This window comes from Ostrinia furnacalis, unplaced genomic scaffold (genome assembly GCF_004193835.3).
Source record: "Ostrinia furnacalis isolate ACB-3 unplaced genomic scaffold, ASM419383v2 OfSCF3271, whole genome shotgun sequence".
Taxonomy (NCBI): Eukaryota; Metazoa; Arthropoda; class Insecta; order Lepidoptera; family Crambidae; genus Ostrinia; species Ostrinia furnacalis.
In genome coordinates, this window is record NW_021133510.1 from 284,519 (window position 1) to 298,166 (window position 13,648).

General features: G+C 35.6%; 1 protein-coding gene across 1 annotated transcript; it reads left to right on the top strand.

Moving 5' to 3' along the window:
* The first annotated feature begins 10,538 nt into the window (after positions 1 to 10,538).
* Positions 10,539 to 13,401, top strand: LOC114357600 (splicing factor 3B subunit 2-like). The gene is made up of 4 exons (XM_028311303.1): positions 10,539 to 10,543; positions 10,784 to 10,890; positions 11,556 to 11,770; positions 13,280 to 13,401. The coding sequence occupies exons 1-4, from the start codon at positions 10,539 to 10,541 to the stop codon at positions 13,346 to 13,348; spliced, it is 396 nt and encodes a 131-aa protein (XP_028167104.1). The 3' UTR covers positions 13,349 to 13,401.
* Positions 13,402 to 13,648: the final 247 nt, after the last annotated feature.

The window sequence follows — 13,648 nt, forward strand, 5'->3', positions numbered from 1 at the left end:
ACGGTGTTGGAGAAAAATTATAATGGAATTTTGTAGAGCAGTGTACCCACAGGTGCAGTATTGAATTATTATTAGTTGCACAACTACGACATCCGGTTGCTTTTGTGGAATCCAGGTTAGCCTTAAATATAGTCTTTATAAATATGTGGAAAAATTTTATGAATATAACATTAATTATATAATATTTTGATGCATGTTAGATATTTTTTTAAAAGCTTGTGAGTAATTTTTCAAATACTAAATATCCCCATTATGGGTATAACGGCGATATATAATAAATAATAATAATAAAAAAAAAATCACCATAACAGAAATATGTACACAGTGTTAAAATAACTTAATACATTTAAGTATTTTAGTACAGTAGGTATACCTAAGTCGGTAGAATGGCCACCCAGCCGTTCAATGTAGATTCTGTTGTCTGACAAATAAAGTATCGAGTAACCAGTTTTAGAGTCCCGATACAATGGACCTGCGCAAACGCACCAGTATTGCAAAGATGATATTTATAATTCACCTCACGTCACTCGCGAACTGAATAAAAAGGGAAAGCAATTTTATTCGTACCACAAAGACTTTTATAGGAGATAAAAGGAAACTACGGTGATGTATGCTAATAAGGTGTCTGCGCATTCTGCATTCTAATCCGGTGATATGTGGTTGAAATAGATCTTCTGAGTCATGTCAAAGCTTTCTAGATTAAGGGCCTTTGCACATTGTGCCAGCTCTCACAACGTAAGAACGGGTGTAGAACCACCACTCAAATGCCCGTCGGGCCATGGGAGTGTAAGCCATAGTGAAAACATGAAAATATTTATTGCCAGATCAAGTACAAAACAAAAGACAGACCTCCACACTAGGCATTGACTGTCCTCTGGAGAAAGGAATCACAATTTAACTACGTAGTATTAGTACGGCTAAGCAGAAGTGCAATATAAGGATACAATAAATGAAAATATAGAAAAGGGCTTTAGGAATGAGTGCTGAGTGTGTGTGTTTCATTAGTAACTATTGATAGAGAGAGTTGTACTCTTACAGTGGAGATTAAACGATCTAATAGACCTATAGCACGAAAATACACTTTGTAATAAGTATTTTAATTCAGTATTTAGAAACTATCTTATTTTAACGAATAAGAAAACTAATAAAATCAAAAATTATGCTCTTAAGGCTTATTGCCAAATTGAAAGATCGATGATTAGACGATATTTGTCCAAGGTTATGTTCTCGGGAAGTCCATAATTCCGACGATAATGTGCACAAGTTTGCATTAAAGGCTTAGTTTACGCAAGTCCTTACAAAAGAAATGACGTAACTTGAACTGAATTCTGGCCAAGTTTGACTTATCTTCGATCAAGGTTCTAACGCGCAACGAGCAAATGTTAAAGGAATTATTTATTTGGTAATGCGTTTGAGTCCGTATCGCGAAAACTCCGTTTTGGATGTGGCAATTGTGTGTCAAACACGAATATTATTCGATATTGATAAAGCGTGATTATTCATGATTTATTTTGAGTAATGTATTAATCATCATTTCTCTACTTATTTAGAGCCACGCCTTAATGTAATGCACATCGACCCATTGCAATTGGGATCTTTTGGGCTTCCTTTTTCCTTTATTCCACAAAAAATCCTATCCAAAACATTAAGTGCCTGAGTGAGAGGGACCTATTTGCACTTGCTATTTCGTCGTATTCGCACGTAAGTAGCTTACTACAAGAGGAGAACGGGATTATTAGTTAATTTGCTATTTTTATAATTAAGTAGATTAAAAGTATTTTTCCACGAATCTGTGTATGAACATATTTTATGTACATACTTTGAAAATGGGGTTTCTCCATCCTATACCATACGATATGGAAACTTTGACTTTATTACATATCAGTCAGTCAACGCACTTCAGTATCCTCTATCTATAAATACTTAATAATGTGAATGTCAATAATAATTAGGCTTATCAAATCTAAACTTTCATTGTTAACACAGCATTAGTTAAATTAACTGCTAACTATGCTCATTAGTTGCTGTTGATGATGATGAATACGATTAATGAAATACGAGTATAAGGGTCACATTTAAAAATAATTAACTGTTACTTGAGAGATAAGAGACATACATATAAAAAAAAATGCCACTTAACTTCAATCAGTTTGGAATCCAAAAGCGAATGCTCGTTGGACCAAGATATTCATTTGTCACAAGCCTCACCGAGCACTCAAGGATTTCTATTACACTTTCTGTTGTATTGTCTTTCCATGTACGGCCCGCCATTTCCTACCACTTGCGAAATGTCAAACAGCTCTTGAGTGTGTCTTAATCCTCTCTTTACACTTGACACGTCTACTTTACAAAAAACTAGCGTCTGCCCGCGATTTTACCTGTGAAGATCTTTCATTAATTTTGGTCACAATTTCATAGGTTTCAATGTTTCCCGCAGGCCCCTAAATTATCTTAATAAAACAATAGTAGTTAGCATAATTTATGAAATTAGTTTTATCAAAAGGTTCCGACAAAAAATCGGATAGATTTTAATTCTCCAAGCACACGCGCGTAAAAATACTATAAAGTCACTTCAAGGTTCCTAGCCGGTTTTTAAATTGACATTTCTTATATACTTTTTTTTTCCTTTATTCCATCATGCGATCAGTCAGATGACTATAAACAGATTTGTTCTGTGATTATCGGCGATGAAAGCAGAATCCCCACTGGGACTCCCTCCATGGTCAATTCTGGCTCTCCATGATGTCCAGAATGTGCGTTCTTTTATACTTAGTTTATAATTTTAAAATGGATATTATGTGATTGGTTGCTGGAATGAGAAGAATTTTATTTGCATAAAATACTGGTCGTAGAGTTCTATAATGAGATAAATCAAGAATTAATCCCATCAAATTCTTTTCTTCAACATATCCATCTCTTTCTAAATGAAAAAGAATATCCATTTAAGGATAATGCCATAGTAAAAATAGATTCAGTAGTTCACTTTCAATTATATGTATTATCATCTTGCTTAATATCATCAGAGATTAATAAAATACATATGACGTGACGGTGTTAAATATATAGAAGCCCCGATATAATTCCTGTTTCTATCAAAATTATTTAACGATAAGGTATAAATGTTCATGAAATAAGAGCAATTTTCCCTTCCCAACCCTTTTGGCTATCGTAAAGAGAGTAGAATCAAATTCTTGGCAACCTTTTAAATTAGAGAGAGTCATACTCCTGCAGGCCGCTACCAATCGATCAACATGGAAAGCATTGGGGGAGGCCTATGTTCAGCAGTGGACGTCCTATGGCTGAAATGATGATGATGATGATGATACTCCTGCAATGGAAAACTAGTGATCTAATGATGAAGACCTACGAGTATTTTTATGAAAATATTTTTCTAGATTACTACTACATTCAGCGTCAAATAGTTCGTTACACCAAAGGTTGCCAAAAAGTTTTCTACATGTCTTAACTACAATTAGAATAAGAGTAGGCGCACACCGTTGATTTTTAGTTAGCCGATAGTTGTGCCCGATTTTAATTGGTATGAAGAATCGGCCAAATGGAATCGGCGTAGTGTGCGCACTCCCATACATGCTCATACTGGTCAACTGCCCGACTAAACTATCGGCCGACGAAAAATCACAGTTTTAAAAAGTACGTCAATTGATTGGTGGTGTCAAATACCCTATTTCAGTCAGTCATAGTCCTGGTTTTAGTGAAGAGTGACTACTGCATACATGTAGAGTGTGGCATCATTGTCCGCTAAATATTGCTTTCTTTGTCTTGTAAGTAGGTTGCTTCGGTTATGTCAGGTGTTAGGGGTCAACGAGCTGGCGTTTGGGTATGACAGATACGATTTTAGTGTGATTGGCTTACTCTAGTGAAGAAGGCTTTTACGTGGTTTTTGACGGTTGGTAGCAGTTATATTGTTCTCGTAGGGAAAACTTAAAAGGAGACACCCAACCCCTGTAACTGTGTCTTATAAGAAAATAAAGAAATTTTGAATTTTTGAATTTTGAATAATTAGTAAGGTTTTTTTCAAGAACTAGCTGTTTAAAGTAAGAAAGAAAGAAAGAAAAAAATATTTGGTACTAAAAACAGAATGAAAAGGTAGAAACTTTGCGAAATCAGTTAAAGAAATACACGTGTCTCTACCTAATTTGATAGTAAATATCTCGTTATTAATTAGGGAATTGAAAACAAATCTCGAAGATGTAAATCACATTACAACACAAATTAGATTAACAAGCATTACCAAACAAATTATGACTGAGATCTTTAGGCATTCGAGATCATTATTCATCGATACATGGGCCATATTAATTTAATTAGGCCATGATGACATTCTGTGCTCTGGTGCGTCACGTTAAGACAAATACTCCGTGTACAGTTGCTACGTATTCTGCTATACATCATTGATAAGTTTACCCCTTTCACGTTACCAGCTCTATAGACATCCCACCTGATTATGCCAGCATTAGCAGCCGGCGCCATAGAGTATAGACGCGCAGTGCCTATCGTGCGCGCACGCATACCGGCCGCGCCGCCGTCGCGAACATGCATTCGAGATCTATACGAACCTGTGCGAACTCCCAATCGGTCTTGTGTGTGAACTTTTTGGTGGGTTTCCTTTTTTAGAAAAGTAATACGAGTATTACAGAATTCTGCTTCGCCTTTTTTGATGTTAGAACAAAATTATGCAAAGTTTGTGACGGTTCTTTCTACTTTCGTTTTCGAGTGATAAGCCTCAACGATAGCAGTCGATAATAGTATGCATTTTTCAATGCTATTCACTAAAAGTGTCCAAGTAAGTATGATTTATTCAAACGCTTGTGAAATAACATTTTTTCATCCTCTCCGTACATAACAAATTATGAAAGATGGCGATACAGCTTTACAGCTAAATCCGTGAACCAACGTGTAAGGTTGAATGAATTATTTAGAAATGGTTGTGACTTTAAATATTTAGTAATTTTCTGCTCAGTTATATAGTTGAGAAGGTATCCTACCAAAATATTTATACTACATTTATTTTAATTTATGTGAGGATTTGTAATAACTAACGTACATAAACTTTTATTGCGTGTTTACAAACGATACAGAGTTAAAACCGAAGTAAGTAACCAGTGAAAATATTTTAAGAATTACTTCAGTTAACTACTCCTATTTTTGAAAATCAGCAATCTGATTCGTTACGAAAAAAGATCAAAAGCTCAATAATTTACATAACTCGTTTTTCTTTGGGTCACCAAACTTCATCTCTGAACCAAATTGCAAGTTGATCCATCAAGTGGTTTCTCAGACTATCGTCAGACAAACTTACTATGAGTGATCTTATTTAAATGAATTTCATTAATTTTCTTTAAAATAGCAATAAATGATCATACTTAGTACTTTGGATTTTTCGATCAAAATCTGCAAATGTTAACAATGACCTCTCGGGAATATATGTATATAGAGAGAGAGAGGAAAATTTCGACGGGTTCATCCAGTGTCTAAGTAGCTCAGATGGAAGACAGGCGCCCGGCAAGCGAAAGGTCGTGGGTTCAATTTCCGTCTTAAGCAGTTCGATTTTTTCAAGTTATTTATAATTTTCAAAATATAGACTCTATAAGGTCTCTTCTCTCCTACATCGTGTGGTAAATGTGAAGGTATAGTGGGATTATTATATTAATTAATAATTTATATCAAAAAAATATCACTTTAAAATATTGCAAACTTTATTCTTTTGGATAATGGTTTAACTTTTAACTTATCAAAATTCAAACTAAATCTGCTAATGACATCTAGGAATTCATTAACTAATGACAATAATTAATTGCTGCCAGTAGATTAAACAATCTATACTAATATTATATGCGAAAGTAACTCTAGTCTGTCTGTCTTGCTTTCACGTCTAAACCACTGAACCGATTTTGATGAAATTTGGCATAGAGATAGTTTGAGTCCTGGGAAAGGACAAGGACAGTTTTTATTTCGGTTTTAGAAACAGGGACGCGCGCGATAAAGTTTTTCTGTGACAGTCAAAATTCCACGCGGGCGAAGCCGCGGGCGGAAAGCTAGTTTTTATAATATCAACAGGAATTTTATTACTGAAAAGTAAAAAACTATCAAGGAGACTTCCCCTTCGACTTTAAATCATTAATTGGACAGAATAATTATTATTAGCTTTAACAATTAAGGTTGTTTATAATTACTGCTTAGCCTCCATGTTAGATTGTTATTTTATAAGGCTTATTAAATATAAAATAACTTTCAAAAAGGCAAGGTTTTAACGTAGTATCGTGAACAGACTCAATTATATCCTTCCTTTCCAATAATCACCATCTAGAAGTAAAGTAGTGCAAAAGGCAGTGAAAGTCGCGTAATTATAATTTACTTACAAGTGTCTTGTGCAACGATTACATAAACACATTCACTGAATGAGCAATTCATTTCATCTTTCATCTAGATCGATTATGTTCGATAAATCAATAGTTTTTGCGATATTTGAATACGAATGGTGTGCAATCAGCTGTAGAAACCAAGTTTATTATGACAGCGAGCGAAGCTGTGATAGTTTATGATTTGTTAACAAGACAATCGTTCGTTCGTTTCAGCCGAAAGACGTCCACTGCTGGACAAAGGCCTTCCCCAAGGATTTCCACAAAGACCGTCAATCAACATACTTTTTATGAAATGTCAAAATGCGACTCTCCATAGATTATACCTGTAGTCGTAACTCAAAGAAAATGGAAAACTAACTCGGTTTCCAGGGCTAAAATGAAAAGCTTTTAAGGAAGTTAGGATTTGAAAATTATTGGTTAATGGGTTAATCACCTTTTCAATTCAATTGAAATCCCAGTTAATTCTACATAAAAGCTCGTAAATAAAGAAAGTGAGCTTTCATCTGAAAGCTTCTTTTGTAATTGCTTATGGCCTAGTGGATCATATCCGTGCAATAGGAATAATAATCTAATGATGAAAATTATGAATAATATCGTTTTATCAAACAACTGAAACCTTGAAAAAATAGGGTTAGTGACACCGTGATTCAATTGTCTTTTTAGGAGCTGTCAAAGTCATAGTTATTCATAGACTTTACACAGTGTTACTAAATAATACCTTCATCACTCAGTCACTACTTATATAAATCATTGACTTCAAATGATTGATTTCTTTACGCCTAATGTAAAAGGCGCGTTTATCTGTACTGAAGTATGTAGGTAATAAATTCATATAATTTAGATAGTTATTAATATTAACACCTTCTAAAATAATTATTTTTTTGATAATTTCCCTTACTTTTAACTTAATAATTGAACGTTATACAGTACTTATTATTATTCTGTGGTTATACTCGTATTTATTTTATTTATTACATTGTTTCATTAATTAAGATGTGAATTATATCACTTACCGCTAAATCTAAGCAAAATATATTACTCATTTTAAGCGGGGAAATCCGAAAATTAAGTAGTAAAAAACGTTGACGAAAGAATAAATTAGTTATTATCTAAATTACCGAGTTCATATACCTGCATGAATTTTGGAATTAATTGCTGCTGACGTGCAACTTATAGAACAAAAACTAAAATGCCTCCGTCATTAATCATCATCATCATCATCATCATGGAGTCACTGTAAGACACCCTTCAATTAACCAGAGAAAAATGGAGAATTCGGGTTAAATACTCCCAACGCTTGCCGTTAAAATATCTGAGCTCTAACCCGAAGAAAATTAATTCTGATTATTTTTTTTGCTGTTTCCCAGTTAGTCAGCTATAACTTTTGGGTCAGCTTAGATAGTCAGCTTCAGCCTGGTGGTCAAACTGTACTGGCTGAAATGGAGCAACAATGGTAGGATCTAGTTCCCAGTTAATATTGGGATTACTTACAATTATTATTTCACTTTCTTTTTGTTTAGTTAAAATTAGTCGATCACTGAACCGTTGTGCCTCTTAATATAAACTAATAAAGCCACGATAGCCGAATGGTGAAGGGGTAGGACTGGTTGACTCGTGATCCGGGGAATGCTGGTTCAGTCCCCTCCGCCGCTCGACTATTGTGGTGGGCTCACTCGTGACACAAGCATATTTAGCTTAGTGGCTAACTGGAGTAGGTACTTACCTACTTAAAGGAGTTCACAGGGAGACAATACTTTTTTTACGACCTATCCTAACCTTTTTCCCAAAAATAATCCATCTCAGCCTTTATAATGACGTAATGAACAACAATCGATAATAAAGCGGGTTCAGTGGCACGCCTTTGTTTCCCCGATCCGTCAGTTTCGGCAGTTCTCGCGATCGTATCGCCAATCTGCTGCGTCCGTGTATAAACAATAACACTTACTTAAATCATTCACAAAGTGTAAGGCTCAGAGCACACTGTGACTGGCGGGAAGGTGCGATAAATATGTAATGTTTTATTAAGACACTAGCGGCCGCCCGCGATTTCGTATGCGTGGATCCCGTTTTACCCCCTTAGGGGTCGAGTTTCGTAAAATCCTTTCTTAGCGGATGCCTACGTCATGCCTGCCAAATTTCAGCCCGATCCGTCCAGTGGTTTGGGCTGTGCGTTGATAGATCACTATGTCAGTCAGTCAGTCACCTTTGAGTTTTATATTTATAGATTTTTTTACAAAAGATTGATATTATGCTAAAAAAGTTTATGTAAAAGATTAAGGTAAAGCTTTCGCATTCATCTTATAGTCCAGTCAATGAATGCCTTAACGACGGTGTAGAGAGAAATCCGTGGAACACAATTTCTGACCTCGGGACTTTATTTAGCCTAGTTAGGTGGTGAACATAGCAAAAGTCCCCGCCCTTAGCCTAGTCCTGAAGTCAGAAATTGTGTTCTACAGTTTTCCATCTATAATGCTTTATTGACTATATTTGCCTATCTATTTGTTACCATTTCGCGCTTAAATCTCTGAACCTATTTACATGTGGTATACAATTTGAGAACCTGGAAAAACTTTATCCCAGTTTTGGGCAAAGGTTATACGTGCGCGATAGTAAAAAATAGTATTTTCGTGACACACTGAAGTTTAAGAGAAGCCGTGGTTTATAATATTACTATGAAATAACGAGGTTATATATAAAAAGAAATAAAAGGTTTATATAGCTGTGTGTACTTAGCCCAAGAAACCATAATTGGCCGCAGTCACGCGTAGTTAATTTTGTGTTTATTCTGTTATAATTTTAACATTTAGTGTCGGTTCCAAAGTTTCCTGTTTCTAAGCGGTTTTTCCGTTAAAGGACGAGAGGAATTTTCGCAGTATTGTTTACCTTTGTTTACCTTTGTTTAGGTTACATCTAGAATACCATGACATCCGTATTTGCAGTATAAGTACATAAAATCCTTCCTTGAAGTGCGCGCTTAAGGCCAGTCATACAAAAGACATCAACGCGTTAGGCGTTAGCATATTTAAGTTAAGAAAATTATACAGGGTGTTAGGTAAATGGGTATAATTATGAGCCGACACTAGCCCATGTTAACATGGGCATATAAATCGTATGGTGAAGTCAGACATTTGATATCATCATTTTAATTTTTTTAATTTTCATACAAAATAAATTTTATAAAATCTGATTTGTATGAAAATTAAAATAATTAAAATAGAGATATCAATTTTCTGACTTCACTATACCATTTATATGCCCATGTTAACATGGGCTAGTGTCGGCTCATATACCCATTTACCTAACACCCTGTATAAGATATTTTCACATAACTAAAACCTGAACAATTGAACATATCTCGGATGTATTATATGCAGAGTCAAGCCAAAGAAAAAAAAATTTAGTGAATAAAATTAAAATTACATTTTTGTACGTATAGTAGACACAGTTAAACATTATGTAAGTAACAAAATTAAAGAAATAATACAAATCTGATTAGTATTTACTTGCTTTTACATAAAGACCCTAATAAAGAACAATAAGAACAAGACAAATAAAGGAGTTTGTGTAAGAAATGTGAGAGATCAGGGGTCGAGCAGTGCGTGAAAGGTGCCGATCGTGCCTCGTTATGTGGTTACAGCGTCAGGCCCCCGTGTGTTTACGACGAGCGGGGACTGATCTTAATATATAATAATAATAATAGTACTTCATTAACGACCGAACCTATCCGAATACAACGAGGAATATTCCAAGGTGATGCCTTAAGCCCACTTTGGTTCTGTCTGGCATTAAACCCACTCTCGCATTTGCTCAACAAAGCTAACTTAGGATACAGCATTTCAGGTCAACATGATCACCAGACACTCTCTCATTTGATGTACATGGATGACATAAAGTTGTATGGAAGCAGTAAAGAAGAACTATTCACTCTAGCAAATATTACAGAAACGTTTTCNGTCTTTTCAGGTTTCCACCAAAGTGGACAAAGGAGTTGTTTTGAATAACCAAGCAAAATTCCAAACCGAAGCTAGGCGGAGCGGAAATGTAGAAATAACGAAAAGAGGCCGGCAACTAGGGCGAGGAGGAGAGTGCGGCTGCGATCTATTGTGATCGTCATTATCGCTATATTACAATTTGCTTCCGAGTCGTATCTCTATCATGAGGTTCAGTATCTTTTGAGGGCCTGCGGGACTAAAATACCATACCCAAGGCTCTTCCATAGCGATTGATTTTTAACACTCGTCATTAGCAATAAAACGTCAAAAAAGCTTTATTTATGCGTCATGAAATGCGATGTTGCTACTTTTCAGATGAAACTTACGATTATTTTATTTGCTTCACATCATGAGATATAAATTAGAGTGATTAATGAATACATTTGTAAAGTAATTGTATCGTTGCAGCGGCGACACCCCGGCGCTGTACCAGGTGCTGCCGGAGCGGCGCGTGGGGTTAACGGCCGGCATGATGGCGTCCACGCACGTCTACGACATCAACGCCGCCAACCCAGGTAACTAGCGTAACTTGTTTTCGTTATGAAACTTAAGTTCGTGACAATCATAAGTCAGTCACAAGTCGTTATTACCATACAAATGATCCTGGTAAAGAAACCAGCAACAACTTTTTTTAAATAATGATCCTAGCCGCAAACTTATTTTTTATATTTTGCTTTACGGCTCTGGGTGCAAGCCCTTTTGGGCCAGCCGTTCGTTGAATCCTAGCCGCAAACGATAGCACGGTGTTGTCATCTCTCATATTACATTTTGTACACAAATTGAAATAAGATTTTGTAAATTTAAGCTAGTCTAAAGATGAGTAATCTATTGTATGTATTATCTACCTCTATAGCCCAAAGCGGCTTTGGTAAAATATCGTTAACTAATAAAAAAACTCATAAAAACTCATTTATTTTTGCAAATAGGCTTTTAAAAAGCACTTTTACACGTCCCAGTATTGACCCTACCACTGCTTCGGGACAATAAATGGGCCAGTGCTGAGAAGAAGCAGCGCAAGAAACTCAGTCACTATTGTCACCCTCCTTTTTTAAGGGTTTCAAGTCTTTAAAATATACAAATTATGGTCATAAGTATTGAATATTGATGTAATCATCAACTACTGATAATAAATTTTATAGCTTGCCCACTAAATCTTGAATAAAACGTGTAATTCCCACAGGCAAGCGAGCAGCAGCCGGCGCAGGCACGACTAGCGAGGCGGGCGCGGGCGCGGCGTCGGGCCCGGGCGCCGTGGAGGTGGCGCTGGACCCGTCCGAGCTGGAGTTGGAGCCCGAGGCCGTGGCCGCGCGCTACGAGCGGCACCTTCGCGAGCACCGCCCGAAGGCGCGCGAGGACCTCTCCGATATGTTGGCGGACCACGTGGCCAGGCAGAAGGTACGGCTACTGACATCAATCTCATATCCTCTCTTTTGATTTGTTCGAAAATTAAAATTAGATCGTAATAACTAGATGACCACTGAATGACTCATGTCCACACTCAACACATCACTTAAAAAGTTCATCATCAACAGCCCCTTACAGTCAACTGCTGGACTATGAGCCTCCTCCACTACAGTAGAGGGTTTTGCCATAATCCCCACGCTTGGCAGGAGGGTTGGTTAAAAAGTTAAGGGGAATTATAAAACGATCGACTAAAAAATAATTTAGCGACTGATGATGGCATACTGAATTAACAAATTGAGCGGTATGAATTTGAGTAAGCGAAAAATTAACTTAACTAACGACGAATATTGATTAAAATCAAATGCAGAACGAGCTTACAAAAAGTGGGTTATGTTTAATCCATTTTAGATATTAAAATTCTGTCCGTGCGATTATATTACTAAGTGAGCGACTAGAAATACAAAGAGGGCAACTTCAATATTAAGATAGATTCGATTTTTTCCAATTGAAGTTATTTCCAATGAACAACTAAAAAGTTCACTTCCAGCAAAGTTTTGTAAGCTGCATTATTAATGATTATTCGTTACTGATATTCTATGTGAGGTCTTATGTTCTTTATTTTGATATGTTTTCTAATGAAGTAACTTCATAAGAGAATTCCTCTGTCGCGATTTCTGTCTGTTGCTACCTATATGGTAGCCCAATAGTCATTAGGATCCTCTACGTTACCTGAGGCACCTAATATTGAGCTTAGACAATGGATATGGATACGTTTTGGATCTAGCAATTCGGCAGAAATTAACAACACTACCACTAGAAGCAAAAATGATTCCCATTGGACAAAAAAGAAAACAAGGTCGGCCTGCTAATTCCAAGCCAGCACTTATTTGCCAATGACGATGAGTATAATAGTAGGGCTCCTTATGCCTATCAATGTTCCATACAATTAATGATATTACTTTTTGAAGTTGACTGAAGTGACTTATTTTGTTTTGTTATTTCGATATAATATGTAAATGCATATTATTATTACTAGTTTCATTTCATTACCTACCCTTAAATTTAAATAATTACTTGGCTAATATAATAGTGTTTCTTCAAATATCATTTTTAATGTGAGCTCATAATACTTTGTTCATTGTAGTATTTTTCAGTGGTTTTTGTATTTGAAACACTTCATTTAAGATAAAATGCCGCTCAGTATAAAAAACACATTTGCCAAATATTGAAAATAATGCAGGACGTAACGTTGGCGCTCAAACAAATATTAGGTCACTCAAATATTAAGAAGCATCTCATTGTGTATTTTAAGCACCTCAAATTAATGTTTGTTAGTTGCTGTTCTGTTGATTTCTCATCTTTCGCAGTCAGTCGCTCACTTAGTAATACTATAACCTAAATTAATTATTTTTGACACTTAAAACTTTAATTTACAGTCACTCGTTTTAATACTACCCAAAAGTTAATATGTGTTTAATATTTTATCATTTTTATTTACAGAACAAGCGGAAGAGACAACAGAATACAGACGCAAAACAAGCAAAGAAATACAAAGAGTTCAAGTTTTAAGAGAGATAATCATATTATTATACTAAGTAAAATAAATCTAGAATTAAGACCAAGTTTATTGTTATTTTATCCCACATCTGCCTAAACACCATACTCATGAATCTGTCTGCCTGCGGAGTACAGAAGTATTAGAAATTACGCACTGACAGTATCTACAACTACAACTCATAATAACCTTTATTTTGGAGACTGTTGTTGAATTAAGTAAACAAAGATTTTTGAGAATCATCAAAAAGCCACGTCGATCTTTAGTATGTCATTTTGTACACAAATTGTATTTTTTTCACTGCTGGCAACATC